At 38.5% G+C, this 17,749-nt stretch overlaps 1 protein-coding gene across 2 annotated transcripts in view; it reads right to left on the bottom strand.

Annotated features, from left to right (window-relative positions):
* The window catches only part of tenm1 (teneurin transmembrane protein 1), a 254,688-nt gene that overhangs the window by 119,434 nt on the left and 117,505 nt on the right, over nucleotides 1-17,749 (bottom strand). For both annotated transcript variants that reach the window (XM_028458823.1, XM_028458824.1), the window contains 2 exons: nucleotides 5,529-5,731; nucleotides 3,192-3,399 (listed from right to left, as the gene is read on the bottom strand). In XM_028458823.1, the coding sequence (XP_028314624.1) occupies nucleotides 3,192-3,399; nucleotides 5,529-5,731 (411 nt within the window). The remainder of the gene's footprint in view (nucleotides 1-3,191; nucleotides 3,400-5,528; nucleotides 5,732-17,749) is intronic.

The following is a 17,749-nucleotide window of genomic DNA, read 5'->3' as shown; positions in this document are numbered from 1 at the left end:
AGCCGCAGGGGTTGGAACTGTTGCCTCCTGCAGTCACAGATTTTGGCACAACAGCGGTCTTCTCCCACTAACGGAGCCTCCGTCCTGCGCTGCTGTTTCCAGATCTGCTTAATACACAGACATGCTACCACTACAGCTAACGTTAGCATGTATATTAGCCGTAGTATGTGCCTACCAGCTGCAGTTTGAGCACAAACCAGGGAGGAGCAAGAAACACTTGATGTTGTGCTGCCGCACCAGGACCCTCGCTTGCTGTGTTGCGCCGCTATCTTGGGCAAAAGTCAGGTACTGCGACTAGTCGACGTCATGTAGACAGAGTCGCGAGACAACACTAAAGTCGTCTAGTCTGTTCAACCCCTCCTGAAAACGTGTACTTTTGCCTGTTCTGTAATATACACATACCTGGGGTCAACAGTTTGTTAATGCAGTTGTTAGAGTTGTGAGAAAATGAACTTTTTCAACAATTCATATATATTGTTTTCCTCTCTTAACCTGCATTGCTTTGGAAAAAAAACCTTTTCAGACTGAAAGGTTTTTTTTTTTTTCCTGAGGCTGCCTGCAGTGCCAATATTTGTTTTGATTACTACATAAAGGCCAATCACAAAGTGAGGTTTCGTGGTGAGCCTAAAGTGTGCGTCTTTAAAAGGTCTGGTTTATTCTAAGACCTTCACAAGCAGCACACATTTCAGCAAATGTTTGGCAGCTCTGAAACTAAACCTGTGTTTAGCTGCCGTGTTCTGTCACTCATTGTTAAAAGGCTTCTGTCAATAAGGCGATGAAAGATGCTGTCAGTACAATGCTTTGGCTTAGTGGAGCTGTTTACTAATTGGCTTACGTCGTGGTTGTTTAAAAGTGGTTGGTTGGTTGATACACAGATTTCACTTAAAAGCATTCAGACAGCTCAATGTGAATTTCTGATCCGCCTCTGAATAACACCCAAATCTACATCAAGAAGCATTAGCACAGAGGGAATATTCTCAAAATAGTTAGTGTTTATTCACCAAGCGCTGAACATGTGACCGCTTTTTTTTCTGTCTGCTAAATATAAACCAACACGTTCTCCAATAATTTCACTGCGCCAATGCTTTTCCCACATATATTGTTGTTTTCTTAACAGTAATTAGACTAAGTGGGAGAAAAGAAACTGCCCTGGTAATTATCCATTTGTCTATATTCGACCACGTATTCTTGCACTACCTTCCATTTACTTTGCCCCCCCCTCCCCCAATCACCCCACGTGTGTGTCACAGGAATGAGCTGTAGTTAGCAAACTCTGTCATTACTAGCGTGGCTGTCCTCCCCTTTACAGCAGCTGTCTCTCATCATGTCAAACTCGCTCTCGTGATAGGAAAGGTTTTCCTTCACACGTCAAAAAGTTTCAAACCATTGTTGGACGTAGATTATTGTTTTGCATGTCAGCAGAAGAAAAGTAGTGTTAAAAAAAAAAAAAGCCCAAACAGGGACAGGAGTTGTAAATTAGCATTAGCTAGATATTATATATGCATCACATCAGATGGCAAATAAAGGTAAAAATGCTCAGTGTATGATTGAGAATTTTACCAAACGAAAATCTAAATATTTGCCAGTGAAAGGTGTAAACTATTGTAAATAATAATGATAAAAAAAAACTAAAAAGATTTTCAAAACACATTTCAGAACCTATTAGAGGAAGTAACAGACTAACAGTCAGAAAAGAACAACTAACTCTGATTATATTATATTAAATCAAAGGAGGAAGTGTGTATTCCCTATTGCAAGGGATCATGTATGAACAAATAAAATCGAAGAAAAAGATATTACAATAGTTTCCACTCCCATTGTTATTACATGCGATATCATGATGCAACCCATGATCCGCCTTAGAAACATCACCTTCCCAGGGTTAATGACCCAACACTCACAAATATATTCACAATATATTCAGATATGGCACTAATAAATCCAATGCACACATTTTAGATGCAAAGATGTTCCTCTCTATACTAGAATGTAGCTGTAACTGTGTTAGTAAGATTTTAGTGGCAGTAGTACAATGGAAAAAATTAATCTATTACCATTTACAAATAATCCTCTACTCCCAAAACTTTTGAAAGACCTTCTACTCAAATAGTCCACAGAGGGTTTGTTAATTTAATTAAGAATTTTCATTCTATTAAACAAACCAGGGTAACCTTTAACAGCGTTTGTTTGAAAGAAAATGTTAAGTTAAAATCAAACAAAACCCTAAAATCTACGCAAATGGCTTATGAAAACACAAACAGTCAGTGCCTGAAGAAAGACACAAAAAAAAAAACAAAAGGCTGTAATTACGCACACTTTGCACAGTGAGATTGGTAATCAGTAAAGGAGGCGCGCTCGCTGTAAAATTTGTAAAATTCTGTAACAATTAAAACAATTAGTTTGAAGAATGACCACTTTCGACTTGACATGAGCACGAGGCACACTTACATACTTACTCTGGGTATGACCTTTTCAACTCATGTGAATACAAATGATGAAATAAAACTAAAACGCAAATAACTATTTTTTTCCTCCTATATATTTAAACTGCAAAAAGTGCCACGCTGCAAATAGAATGCAAAAACAGAGACAGACAATTCATGTCAGTGTAAAATTTAAACCAAATCATGTCATCATCAAGACATTCTTCAAAACAATATTCCTATTCATGCAGGTGATTAGTTTAATGTCGTTTTTGAGTTTTAATTTATTAATGAAATATGTTCACTGCTGCATTATGAAACATGACGTTACTTGTTCCCTAACTGTTTGTCATACGTGCACTGAATTTCCATTTTTTGTTTTCTTAAGCTTTTTGTCACAGTTTGCAAGCAATGTTTCTTTATTTCCTGCATTTTTGACTACTGCACATTTGCACTGTTTTTTTTTTTCATGCAGGTGATTAGTTAAATTTAGTTTTTAGATATTTTATTAATTATGAAATATGATATTACTTGCTCCGTAAGTTCATTGCATTTGAAAATGTGTTGTTTGTCAGAATTATTTGGGGGAGTGGGCAATGAGTTCACCTTCATTAAAAGTGGGGAATAGCCAAAAAAGTTCGAGAACCACTGAACTACTCTCTCTCCCCCCGCCCCCGATTTTTAATTTTTTATTCTTTCCTGTATATCCAGTACATGTTGAAAAATTGACAATTAAAAATGACTTTGACTTTGAACGGGCCTCCTCACCTATAGTGGTGCTGTGGAGTAGGACTTGCTCCAGGTTGCGTCCATCGTTGTAGAGGGCCAGGTGCCAGGTGCCGGGGTCCATGTACTCGATGAAGCCTGTTTCCTGCAGGCCGCTCAGCAACAAGCCTTTTGGAGCTTTGGCACTGAAAACGGGATCAGTCAAGGACCTGGGCAGAGCCTTCCCATCCAGCAGCTTCACAAAGTCAAACTGAAGCACACACAGTGTTACAATTAAACAGGAAAACTACAATTTACAGAGCAATGAATACTGCAACACGAATGCTAAAATGCAACCCTGCGAAGTGCTGTGTGAGTTCTATGTTGACACAAATTCAGACCAGAACTTCTAATAGCAGGGATAGTGTTTATTATCATGGTTCACAGTATAAAAATGACACATTTTCATTTGTCTACACATTTCTCCGCTCCTCTCTGTCTTTTTAACTTTCCCTGCCATTTCCACCTCTCCTTTCCCTCTGATGCGTCTGCAAACGGAGTCTTATTCCCCCTGAGGGCTCTGTGTCACACTAGTGTCAAAAACAGCTAATTAAACCTCTTCGTGACGGCAAGAGCAGGAGCGCACCGATGTTAAAAAGCAGATGACTCAGTGTTTGCCGTAGTTTTGTCGGTATACAAGCTTTTTGCATGACACAATGCAATTTTACACGCTGCTTTCAGCATAAATGTGTGCTTCCGCGCTTGTATGCAAGTTGTTTCTGAGATTACAAAAACATTCAATAGCACTAGGTTCACACGGGGCAATCCTCTCTGTCCTAATATGTTTTTAGCTGCCAATTTAGCATCACATCCTAAAAAAAACTGTTCAGAAAAGGAACCCACAAAGCTATAGTCCTGCTCGTAGGACGTAATGTTTTACCTCTGAAGCGAATGTTTAATACAGTCAAATGCACTGTTAAATTGTTTTTCCATTTACATAATTTCCCATTCAGTTGTCAGTGCTGGTTTATACTGTGAGTTGCTCACGACTCATAAATACTACCTGTTAAACATGCAGACAGCAGTTCATGCTCTGCTGCACTGAGAGATCAATTGTTATTTTGTTCTCACAATTTTTAACTGACAAAACATGCATAAATACAGTTTATGGACACCTGTCTGACAGTCAAATCAATATTTCAACTGAACTGAATGAAATTATTTGAATCAGTAAAATGTAGCTTCCTCCTCCTCTGGTACGAGAGGGGAAAGTTGAATAATATGATGGGAAGCACACCGATCGCTTCAGGCTGAACTGATAGCTTTATAGCACTCAAGCATTAAGTTATATATACATATTTATATATATATATATATATATATACACACATAATCATTTGAATGTTTTTATTTAAACTGAAAGTTAAATGGTGCGTATTTATATCATTTGCATACAAGGCTCATTTGTTACGTATTTATTTGATACAAATACTGTACCTGGTCAGACCCATTTAAACAGTTTGAATGACAGACCATTGTTTATATTTGATACAAATTATTGTCCATCGAAAAAGCAATTAATTGTATTTTTTCCACAGTGATAAATGCAATCACAAATATATGCAGAGGTGTAAAGAGTACTGATAATATATTACTGTTACTTGATTGAAATTGAACTCAAATACAAAGTAAATCATGCAGTAACGTGGGTACTTGTAAGGTAAAATACTCAAGTACAAGTAAAAAGTAGCTCAAAAAAATAGTACTCAAAGTAAAAAGTTACAAGTTACTTTCTCCATGTTTATTTTTAGTATTAAAATGTGCCATGGTTCCCTTGCGTATACAGTAAAACATCTCAAATTTCTTAGGCTCTAAGTGTAGCTACATTTATGAACTATTATGGTCGGCGATAATGTGATGCATTTGATTGTTGTCTGGTCATTTCATATTTTGTCGTATTAAAATGTCTGTTGATCATTTTAAAATAAAAAAATATAATTTACTCAGTAACGATTGGGTGCAGAAATGTAACAAATTACCGGTACTTCTTTTAAAATGTACTTAAGTACTAGTAAAATTAGTCATATAGAAATATACTAAAAAAAATACTATTAGCCATCAAAGCAACTCAATTACAGTAACGTGGGTACTTGTAATCCATTATTTTCACCTCTGAATGTATGATGTATGTTAATTGTAAAAAAAAAAAAGAAGGGGGAAAAAAGGGGGTGGGCAATTAATGTGTCTCAAAACCACCTCAGTGGGTGGATGGAAGTGTCAAGCTTAAAGACAAATGGAGGGTGTGACAGATGTGAAGTTTAGTGGCTCCAACCCACAGAACAAAAAATAAAACAAAAAACATCTGGATGAACAGCATGCTGCAAAATGAGTCGTATTTACCTGAGTGTGTGTAGGTGGAATATTCCGTCGTCCGTAGACCCCCAGCAGGGCATTGTGCGAAAGGGAAAGATTAAACTTGACGTAGGTTGGATGATGCACCGTCATGTAAAACCTCCAAAATAGTCCTGGAGGGATCGCCTGGCTCTGCTGACTCCCGATGTCGACCTCGCCGCGGTCAATGGCTCGGCCCCTCACCCATTTTTCTGCAGGGACAGGCCATAGACAGACAGATGATGCTGTTAAATCACTTACTAGAGATTTATCAATGTGGACACGGAGTCCCATTCAATAGCGAGGGGAGCAATTAATAACAAACCTGATGTCCTTAGACATCAGTGTGATCAGCGGCAGCTTTAATGAAGTGAGACTGAATAGACATCAGGAATGACTGAACACTGGTAAAATCCTGCTCTTAAAGAGGCCATGCTTTGGTAATTCTCTGGATCGTCTTTTCAGAGATAAACTGCTTTAGAAAAAAAGTTTTTTTTATGTTGTAGTGTTATCTAATGGGGCTTTGTCATGTGCTATATTAGCATATCTAAACAGGTATGATAGAGTGCATGTGTTTAAAGAAAGGTCTGCTAAATTAATAAAAACAAATGGGATGAGTCAATAGGGCGCTCACATGGACACATATGCATTCAAAACAGCATCACGACACACAGATAGGGTCTTTGAGTAAGAGTCTCCCTTTGTGTATGAAGAGAATAGGTCTTTCTAACAGTCTCCTGGCCATCATTGGCTCTCCTTTCCATGAGCCTTTGTCAACCACAAGGCCCTGAGTCTTTTGTATTGGGGAGCGGGCGAGGCTCTCCAGCCCTCTTTGTGTCAGCCTTTATGGAGAGATATATCTCTGCTTCTAAACTAAGATGGAGGAAATACGGTGACAGAAGGGAGCCAGCCGATCGTTACGGCCACAAAGGCAGAAGAACAGTTAGAGGCAGATTCATGGATGAGCCCATTCGCTCTCAATCTATAACGCTCGCAGCTTTACCACTCCATTATTGCGACACATTGCACACCCACAGGCAGGCCCGCATATATCACATGTACTGTCACACAGAGAGGCGGGTAGAAAAGTAGCAGGTTGTTAAGTACTTTTTTAGCCATGCTAGCATTAGTTCTAAGATGATGATGCTTTGGTGGCTATACTCTGTTAGTTGTTGGACCTTTGCTTTGATTTAGACCCCACAATAACTAGAGTAGTAAAGTTTTACACAGACTGCCCTGGTAACCATAACATAAATCCTACTGACATTGTGGATCCCTTGACTTTTGTGCTTTTGAGTGAAATGTTTTATAGACTTCTTGTCCAATGCCTTTCCCTCAGATGCTAATCTAAGATGATAGAGCTGTAGCTATATTGCATACTGTGACTAAAGGATGAATCAAGGGCACACAAATCAAGTTAAGTGATGTTTAGGATCTCCTGACGTCTGATTTTCCATGATTCCATTTTAGGAGGAATTTTAGTTGGTATTAATAATGGTTTAGCAAGGTTGTGGACTGCCATCTTCTAAAGATTCAACACGACCAATACGAGGGCAACACAATCAAAGAGGACAATTGGAATAAAATGACAGAAGCTCTTTCATCCAAGACAACAGTGCTTTGATCATTAGAAATCAACTGACACCGGTTAGTAAGATATTACTAATAATTATATTCACTTTATGATATTTTTCTAAACCCTGAATCTTACCTATTATATCTCCCGACACTCCTGTCAGTCCCTCTGTGGACAGAGAAGGATTTTGTAGGTCTTTCAAATGTTTTTGGACAAAATAATAAAAACAAAGTTCCAGTTTTCCAACCACATCTTTTGTGGGTTTTTTTAAAAAAACTATAGATAGGCTTTGAAAACAGTAATACAATCACTCTTTGCTCAGGGGGAATAATAAAACCACTGTTCATGATTCTACACTTTTTATTGCTGTCTTTGATTGTTAGTACATCCTCAAAAGGCAGAACAGGTGCCGGACCCCGAAGCAGTGTTTTGATAAAATCAAAGTAATGACTTCATGTTTTTTTTTTTAAAGAGACCTAATTGTGAACTCAGTCACTGACTAAATGCAGCTGAAAATAGAAATGCTGGTAACCACCAAAATGGAAAGGTATATTTAAAGAATAAAGTATAAAAAATGCAAGCTGAGGCTATGTTTAAACAACCTTGGCATTAAAAACATGAAATTTACTAAATAAGATTTTATTATTCTTACATTTAAAAACAAAACAAAAAATATGAAACAAAACATATGGGAGTTTCTTCCTGCAGTGTGTTTCGTTATTTCTCTTTATATCTTGTCCCGACATGTACTGCACTGCTGGGACACAGTATTTTTAGGCACTGACAATGGGATATCACTTGATTTAAGTCCTTCTTGTTCTCTCTAATATTGAGACCAGGCTTGAAAAATCTAAATTATTGTTGCCTGTTGATATATGCGATAGGTTGGTTCCACCGACACTATATATGTACACAATGTAAGACCCACAAAAGAAGTGATAAACAATATACCGGTATGTTTGATTTACATTTACCAGCCTGAGAAATAGCTACAATTTGCATAGTTTCTATCACCTAGACCAGATATGGGCAACTTCTATCAGAGCGGGGACACAAAATTGTGATAGTCTGATCCAAGGGCCACATTATCATTCATGTTAGCATTTAGAATAGTGACCAATCTGAGCATTAGTACAGGAAAGAACAAAGGGGTTTGTCTTTGTAGTCCTTTTGTGTGTTTTATTAATTTAGTTAGTTCGTTTTTAGACATTTCCTGAGTTTTTGAATAATTTTGTCGATTTTCTTTGTGTCATTTTGTGTATTTTTCCGTCATTTTGTGCAATCTCGGCATTTTGTGGCTCTTTGAAGTCCTTTTGTATATGTCGCTGTTTGTGTAGTCATTTTGTGTTCAAGGTGTTTGCTTATTATGAGCCTTTGTTATCATTTTGTGTACTTTTGTTGACATTTTGCTGTCGTTTTCTGTGTTTCTGGAGTTTTGTGTGTTATGTTGGACTTCATATAACTTCCAACCTCATGAATTACAATTTCGTTTTGTGGGCCTCACAAAATTAAACCGAGGGCCACATGTAACCAGTTGCCTATGTCTAACCTACACATACTGAACTGTGACACAAAAGGTGCTAGAAAAAGAGAGCCAAAGGAAGATTATGATATGAAAAAACAGGAGAATAAAAGGTGTCTAATGAAAGAGAAAGCGCAGGGCAGATGTCCAGTATGAAGTATAAATTGTTATTGTACTAAAATCCCAACCAAATGGAATAAAAAAAAAAAAGCAGCTTGGCAGAACTAAGGTATGCATTCAAGCATTCCTGCCGAGTCCATCTCAGCAGTCAATACCTTTCATGCTAATCCTCACTCCTGTTCCTCGCCACAAAAATACAAAGGCCGGCACGGGGATGGATGTCCTCAGCAAAGCAGTCTTTTATCCAGGACGAGATGAATAGGACATGAATAGGCCATGGCGGATGGCAGAACACTAGCAGGCAGAAAGGAGAGCCGGACAACTAATGAGCAGGCAGACTGGTAGGCTCGTGGTTAGATAAGCATGCAGCAGATTTTGATGCTAATTACTGTCTGATACCAAAGGGTCCGGGTCAGCCTCAACAACAGGGGGTAGTAGTAGCAGACAGGCAAAAAGGGAAATTTGAGCTGGGCAATATGGACCAAAATTCAGATTTCGATATTTTTTCTCAAAATGGCGATATACGATATGAATCTCGATCATTTTAATTCAAATAAAGTCTGACAAGAAAGACAATTCTGGGTTAAATTTGCTGATTCAAAATGCCACACAGGCTAAAATAACATAACGGTGCTTTAAGTTTGGTTAAAAAATAAATGTGTGCGTGTTATCACAAACATGAGCAACTACCACGCCAAAAAGTGAATGAACAAAATGACTACAAAAACACAAATTAATGGAGAAACACACAAAAGAACAACACAAATACTTAATAGGACAACAAAATGCACAAAGGGAGAAAAAATACACAATGGGACAACACAAATCTAAGAACAACAAACATACCAAAAAATACACAAAACAACTGAGAAAGACATCCAAAATATACAAAACAAACACAAAAGAACAAGACAATACACAAAAGAAAAAAAAAAATACACAATGGGTCAGGCACATTTATAAAGAAAGAGCTGCACAATATACGCCATTTTTGGTTTTTTCTCTTCTAAGGGACAGCATGTGTTCTGTAGTGTGGCTAAATGAGATGAAGTTTTAAGTTTGTCATGCTGTTTAGAGAAGTGACAAAAGCAGTGACTCCTAAATTGAGTATTTTAATAAAAAAATAAGCTATATATATATCGCTATATTGTGGTTCACCTTTCGCGGCCTCTGTGTTTCGCGGATTTTTTTTTTTTTTTGCAGTGCAATTTTAGATGCCTTTTTTACAGCGTATGAACACGCATTGTGTTCTGAGTCTTGATTGGCTAATGCTGCGTTCACCCACCGGCGACACATCCAACTTGGTGAGTTTCACTGCCTGCTAAAGTGAGGAGCTGTGCTCCTTTTTCACCTCTCACAAACATAAACCACCAGTGAAAAAAGCCGGTGTGATTAGCGGCTAATGGTATCCTAGCTCAGTGCTACAGAGAGAACTTTTACCTGCTACTACCAACTCCTCACTGATTTTCCTCCACGCCTAATCCTTACTAGTCCGCTCCCGGTTATAAAGGCCGTGTCATACAGCTCCGTGTTGACGTGATGTCATCGTCAACAAAGACTGAATGCGTTCGGCATCAATGTCTGATTGCTAGCAGTGTGACTCTAAAGTGCTGTATGTTTGAAAACAGGTTTCTGTTTTAAAATCTACAAGGGTTTGAACTCTGAGAGTGTTTAAACAAGAGATACATGTTAATTATTGTCTGAGGAAAGTGTATAAAGTGTGTGGTGAGGGGTTTTACAACTTTAAAACATATAATTGTAAAAAAAAAAAAGCTGACTACTTCGCAGATTGTTCCTATTGCGGGTTATTTTTATAACGTAATCCCCGCGAAAAACGAGGGACGACTGAATATATCTCGATATAGCCAATGTTGTAAATTTTATATCGCCAAAATAGAAAATTTTATATATCTTGAAACTGTATATATTGCCCAGCCCTACAGAGAATATATGGAAGAGCCTACCAATTGATGGTAATGCAAATAATGAGAAAAACCTTCCTCGTATCCCTCATTCTGGGTCTCTTGCCTTCTGTCTAAGCTGCAAGGAATATTACCATTTCTCTACCAGCGAAAGGGCAGGATCGAGGCATTTTAGAAGCCCAGCTAAAACCAACCAGTCCATTTGCTTGGGGATCAGGTCTCCTCCAGGCCTCCAGACCTGCTCAGATTACTACCGTCCATCATTACTCTTCACTCCTGTACCTGAGCAGAAAGCCAGTAACCATCCGTTTACAGTTCCTTTTAAAGAGCAAATCAATGTTCATTCCTGTTTAGCCTCTAAAAGAAATACAATTCCGAACAAGACAAAAGGAATGCAGTGTGGTAGAATCGTTCACACCTGTCTTTATCACAGCTTTTACTAAGTGAACTGCAGCTTGGAATTCACACATGCTATCTGTAAAGGAGAACAAAAAAAAAAAGTGAAAATAAATGCTATCGCATAAATCTCCTCTTGGGCTTTTCATCATTAGTTGGCAGAAGAGGCAAGTTGTAAGCAAAAAGATATAATGAGGGTTTTTTTTTTTTAAATGTTTAAAGAGGGCGATGAAAGTGTTGCATAGCAGTTTCATGATCAGTAGCTTCCCATCATGCCCGGTGTGGCCTTTAAGGAAACTATGAGCTAATAGTGAACAAATCTGCAACAACTATCACACTGTATTTTATAAAAATATTGTTGCCTTGGTAACAAATCGGGATGATGTAACAAATGCCTGCATTGAGCACATACACTCAGAAATGTACAGAGTGAAACAGATTCTGTCCTCCATCTACAGTTACCTACAACAGCGTAAAGTGTAGAGATAAAACAACAACTCAAGCATCCAAGTCATCGCAAACCTGTTAACGCTGGGGACACGCTGCAATATGTTGTGCCTTATTTCACACAAAGAATTCAAGCTCACAAGTCTGCAGCAGTAAATTCTAGCTGAAGGAAATCAGCATGGCGTGCGAGGGGAAAGAAACCCAATATGACATAAGCAAACATGTTGCTAACAGCCAAATAAAATGGGGATGCAGGTGGGGAATTGTCAAATGTCATGATCTAAAAATAAGTCCAACCACTTCACCGTTTGAATAAAAACAGAAACCGTAAATTTTCGCTGTATACCAGCGCTCGAACAGCCCTGGCAGTATTCCAGGTCGCCCACTACTAAACTTTTCCATTCAGAAGAGTTTGCTTCACTGGTAGATGCACAGTGTGTCTTTTTGTTGACATCAACATCCTAATCAATTCAAGTTTTTTAATACTTTTACTTTTAATGGTAGAAAACAATTTCCACATCATCACCATGTAAAAGGTTTGTGTCCGTGTGTGTCTCTAAGAAGAGCCCATTGAAAGAGAAGACCTACACTTAGACCTGGAACACAAGGTCTAATTAATTTCTCTTGCCTAGGGGTTATTCAGGTAAAACAATTACACCTGTAATCTATTTTCAAAGGAATCCAAACCGGCTTTGCAATTAATGGTATAATGCCTCAGATTCTAATGAAGCAGAAAACAGAGTTAAAGTACGGTCGGGGTCTTGGTGACAGGACACGTCTAGTGGGACCAGGTCTGCACGTGTGTGTGTGTGTGTGAGTGGATACTAAAGTATAGACCTGTCCCAATCTCACACATATTGGTGCAGACAACTTTAATAGTGTTCCAAATGCGAGAGTGATTGAATTTGCCGCGGGATGAATAAAAATATCACAATGAGCTCAGTCCCTATAATTACTTGGAATCAATTAAGGTCCTTTTGAGCAGGTAGCCTAATAAGCTTCCAGCTTCCTCTCTCCACAGCACAGCCTAATGAGTGTCAGTCAGAGTCAGGAGAAGATAATGTGAGTGGCATCTGGGCCTTCCATTACTGCCTCATCTTCACCTTCTACTCTCAGACCCCGGGCTATATCTGTGACTCTCATGGCGACCTGTTTACAAATGTCTACTGTTGTTAAGTTGTGCCAAAATAATGGCAGAATATGATATTGCGGCTTTCCAATGAAACACCCTAATAGTGCCAAAAGAGTCTTGCAGAGTGACGGGAAACATAATAATCAATCCAGAACAAAATTGACGCCACGTCAAGCAAATCAGTAGTTGGGTTTCCATTACAGATTTCTGCAAAATAAAAGTGATATTTCTAAATGTAAACAAAGCGTAATTGTGCTTTGAACATGTTTCCATTGAAAGTTGTTTTGGGCTGGAGCCTCGTAACTAAACTCCTGTCAAATCTCATCCCGTGAGACTTTGCTGCCAAACCTCCTTATAACACTCGGCAATCCTTTCTTGTTTGCTGTCTAATGTGGCATTACTAATTTTTTAGTATAATTCTAAGAATTTTCCCAGTCTCCTCTTCTGTCTACACATACCACAACATGTTTTCTCGGAGAGAAGTGGTCATGTGACCAGGTACGTCACGTCGTGACCATGTTTGTCACATCATGTGACCATGTACGTCACGTTCTGTGACGTGTATTTGTGGAAAAGGTGCTTCCATAGCACTTTTGCAACACATTTCAATATTGAAACGTTCTTCCTCATGAAAGCGTAAAAGCTTTTTAGATGGTAAAGGGACTTGATTTATATGGCGCTTTATCCCTACACTGAAATAGTTCCAAAATGCTTTATATATCAACTCATTCACCCATTCACACTCACATTCACAGACCAATGGGACAGAGCTGCCATGCAAGGCGCTGGTCGACCACTGGGAGCAACTTAGGGTTCAGTGTCTTGCCCAAGGACACTTCGACACATAGACAGGGATCAAACTCCCAACCTCTCGATCAGAAGACGACCCCTCTACCACCTGAGCAATGGTCGCCCGGTATTTTAGCAATATTTGAGTGTTTCTTTTGAATTTCAGGTGTTTTCATTACCAGTTTTTATTGCACTATTTAGATTTTGTGCATTTCCAAGGGTAATGGAAACACAGCTACTGTCTTCCTTGGCTAGCGCAGAAACACAAGAAATCATGGTAAGAATGAGATAAAAACACTTTCTAACTGTAATCTGAAGCATTGCACGGGATTCAAAATCCCACAATGCAAAGCACAAAACTTTCTAAAGTTCAAGTCACGTGAGGATTTCAAAACAAACCAAGTGTTTGTGTTGGAGTAAAAAACTATCCGGCAAGTGGCCATTTCATCCTTTGACGTTTGTGAATACATTATCACTTTTTTTTTTTTTTTAAATAAATTCCTTTGATTTACTGATCACTATGTCTTTGTCTTTGTCATAAAAATAAAAAGTGAAACTCTTAGGGATCAATCCCGGCATGAGATTTGTGGTATAAATCTCAGTTTTACCTATGCAACCTTGCAAACAAGTAGCAGAGATGTCTGGAAAACTCAGATTAGGTTTGGAAAAGTAATGTTGACTTAACGATGTTTGATGTAGTTTGGGGTTAGCAACTCTAATATAATCCAGGATTAGTCTGACCTATTCTCTTGTGTGCTTAGTACTAATTATTATGATAATAAGCTTTGGGGTATAAAAGACACAGATAACACAAGATTTCCTGCCTGTGTCCTCTAGTTCTGACTGTATCTTGCATGTTTTACATAGTATCCACTGTCAGTGTGATGATAAATGTAATTCATTATAAACACTCATAGCTGGAAGCATACAACAACTTTTACAGGCACGGGTCAGAAGCAGAGCCACAATGTTGCTCAAGTGTCGAAAACATAACTTGTTCTTGGTAAAACAGTGACAATACTAATAATGAGCATGTTAGAAAGGCAGAGAGTACCTACGATAGTAGGAATTACAATAATTTGTGGACCACAAACATGCTAACAGAAATGGAAAAATTTTGATCTTACTCCAAATACAAAAGCAGGTGAAAAATAGAACAGAACATTTTTGGAGTTAAAATATTACCTCCTAAATTACACGGTGCGCTCCACTGGACCAAAAACTGTTGGTGGTTACAGTTAATACTATTTACAAAGCTGAACCTACACTTTTTCACCTGCATGCACAGTTATTAAGTGCAAGGACACAATAATATTAAGCACAAGATTCTTCGTTTAAGCCTGAGATGCTTCTCTTAGCCAACAAAGGATTTCAACAGACTGTCTACCCACTATGTCTGCTGCAATCACTATTACCAGCTTAACATCCATATCAAGTCTACTTAAAGTGTGAAATAACTTTGACTAAACTTCTCATTAAATCTTTTTTTTTGTCACTTCAGAACTTTGCCATTTTTTGTTATTTCAGAATCGGTGATGTGAGGGTAAAATGTTGATTATATGTACTGTATGTAAACCCTATAATGACTGTTCTCTAAATATGATGAGCATATATGAGTAAAAAAGTGTTTATTGACACTGTGCATGACTTGTATATATTGAGGTCTTTAAAATCATTACAAATGTACATTTAAAGACCACATATAGATTATTCAGAGAAATACATTATGTATCGTTTCAGTTTTTCTTTAAATTTAAATCTGAAGGATATAATTTAAAAACACTAGAACGGTACAAAATGAAACCTTTTTAACCTCTTTCTTAACACTAGATTTAATTCAAGCAATCTTTTTGTGACAGCTATGCATTTTTTATTATTGCAATTAAACAAATACTTTTGTTTTATAGCTTAATTGTGTCACCAGCCCTCCCTAAGATAGGATAGGCTAAACTTTATTAGAGGGACAGATACAAAAAAATAGAGGGTGAGGGGTGAAAGGAACAGGGGAGAGGGAGTTAGGGTGGGACATTAGAAGATGTGTTGTAACAGTTGTGTTGTAATATATTTTGGTTGTACTGAAAGAATAAGGGGATGTTTCTATGATGATCTATTGAACCAGTCCACTGACAGTCCTTTTGAACACTATAAGTAAAACCTTTTCCTTCTTTTTAATCTATGTTTATGCATTACATGTTTTTTTAAATATTTGGCTTTGAAGTCAGAGTGCAAGACATCAATCTACAACTCCTACATGATAGATCTAGTAGCTCAAAGCCCTATTTATAAAGCTTATCATCTTCAGTGTAAATAAGGGATGCAGCATGAAAGCACGTTTAATTTCCTTGGCGATATGAGGATGAAATGTTCTGAATGCAGGCTGAGCAGCAGACAGACATGTTGCTGCTGTTAGACTTTCTTAACTTGAGGCGCCCAAGGAGAGGGTAAACTAAATGATCTATACTCACACTGCATTGCGTGTCTGTGGGTGTGTGCACATGTTACATCCTGAGACTGTATCCCAGCGTGAGAAAATCAATGAGAGCAGTGTAACAGGGACCGGTCCATCAGCATTTGCACACATGCACAGACACCCACAGCTCCGGCTCTCTTACCTCTGCTCTCTCTGCACGCAGTGTGGAATATTGATGTGCTCTTTAAGAGCCCTCCTCTCTGTCTGTGTCACATTCCATCCATCCACACACCATTTCCAACCACATCATCGGATGGAGTAAAAACAACTCGGCGCTAACTATCCTTTCATCCAGCGGTTTAAGCTATCGTCACACCAGCTCAGATGGCATTTCACAAGCTCTGCATTTCATCATCCTCACATTATAATGAGGCAATACACCGCTCTACTGTATGTAAGTTTGTATCATTTCATATCATTAATATAACTGCCATTTCACATTGAGTGAAATATTATTCCCAAACTCCAGTGTATTTTATTTGGGCAGGCAGTCCACTGACAGAGTTATTTTTTCTCGTTATTTCTACTTTCATCTAAACTGGAATACTGAATATCTTTGCCGTAGAGCAAATGTAGGGAGGAGGGGAGATATCTTAATGTATGCATGTCAAATACATAAATAAAGGGGATAAAAAAGTGAGAAGAAGACAGATTATCAGTGAGATCACATTTACACATGCACACGAGCCTCGAGGTTGATTATTAAGGGGATTTAGTGGCAATTAATGTAGCACTAATTAGAGGAGCTTTCATCTGAGGAGGGCTTTGAGGGGCTACTGGTGATCTTTGGAAACTGCAGGAGACATAGCCCGGGGAACATAAAAGGCGAGTCTGCGCTGCTTTACGAGACACTCGCAGTACATATATGACACAATCTGTCAATTAGCATCCGGCACTGTGGTGCAAGCTGTTGAGGATGGTGCGTTCCAGATGGATAGGATCTGGATTTTGTCGTGTAGCCAAAAAAATAAAAATGGAAAAACTATAATAACCTGTCTTTGGAGAAAGCCTATTACTTGCTATTTAAACTGACAACACTCAAAATACCTGAACGACAGGAAGATTACCTCCGCCCAATCAATTCATAAAAGTGTCTCTCCCTACTGTATTATCAGTTAAAAGGAGAAAGAGGTAAAAAAAAATGATGCTCCTAATCTTATGCTAATACTTCCAACATAAAATTCCAACATGAAATTGAACATCTCGTTTTTTTTTCCCCTTCCGTCTCGTGTTTCCATCAATCATCCCCCCCCCCCTTCTCACATCACTCTCACTCTTACTCCACTCTCTCACTCTTTCTTTCTCTATTAGGCTTTTCTACCACCATCCCCTGTAGCCTCCTCTCACCATCCCTGGTGGTGTAATCTCAGGGATTGTGTGGTCTCTTGGTGTGAGAGGTGATGGGTACAGCGGGATGAGCGTGATAATCTGCCACACTGGATTACAGCCTAATCTCTAATCTCCCTCGCCCTCCTTTGCCTTGGGACCACCTTCACCGTGCCAATTTTATTAATCAGAGCCCATGCATCAAGCACTTAGCTATGCCCATTTTGATTCCCTGGCTTTCATCAAGCATATAAAGGAATAGGAGTTGAAACAATAGATTGTTGTGACGCAACGCTCAGCAGTGAATTCCGTGACCCCTGCCCGCTCTATCGGAGGATTTAACTACTGATGAGAGTGTTAATCCTCAGAATGTGAGGCTTCATCAAGAATAGTTGCTTAAGGGATGTCCCAGGTTGCCTAAATTGCAATGGGTTGCAGTTTTGCTTGCACGTTCTCTGTATTAGTGCTCAAATCCTGGTCTAATATGATATACATCAGAAGTCAAGCTGGGCATGAAGGTTACTTTGTCC

The sequence above is a fragment of the Gouania willdenowi genome, chromosome 10, assembly GCF_900634775.1.
Source record: "Gouania willdenowi chromosome 10, fGouWil2.1, whole genome shotgun sequence".
NCBI lineage: Eukaryota > Metazoa > Chordata > Actinopteri > Blenniiformes > Gobiesocidae > Gouania > Gouania willdenowi.
This window is presented reverse-complemented; position numbering and strand designations above follow the sequence as displayed.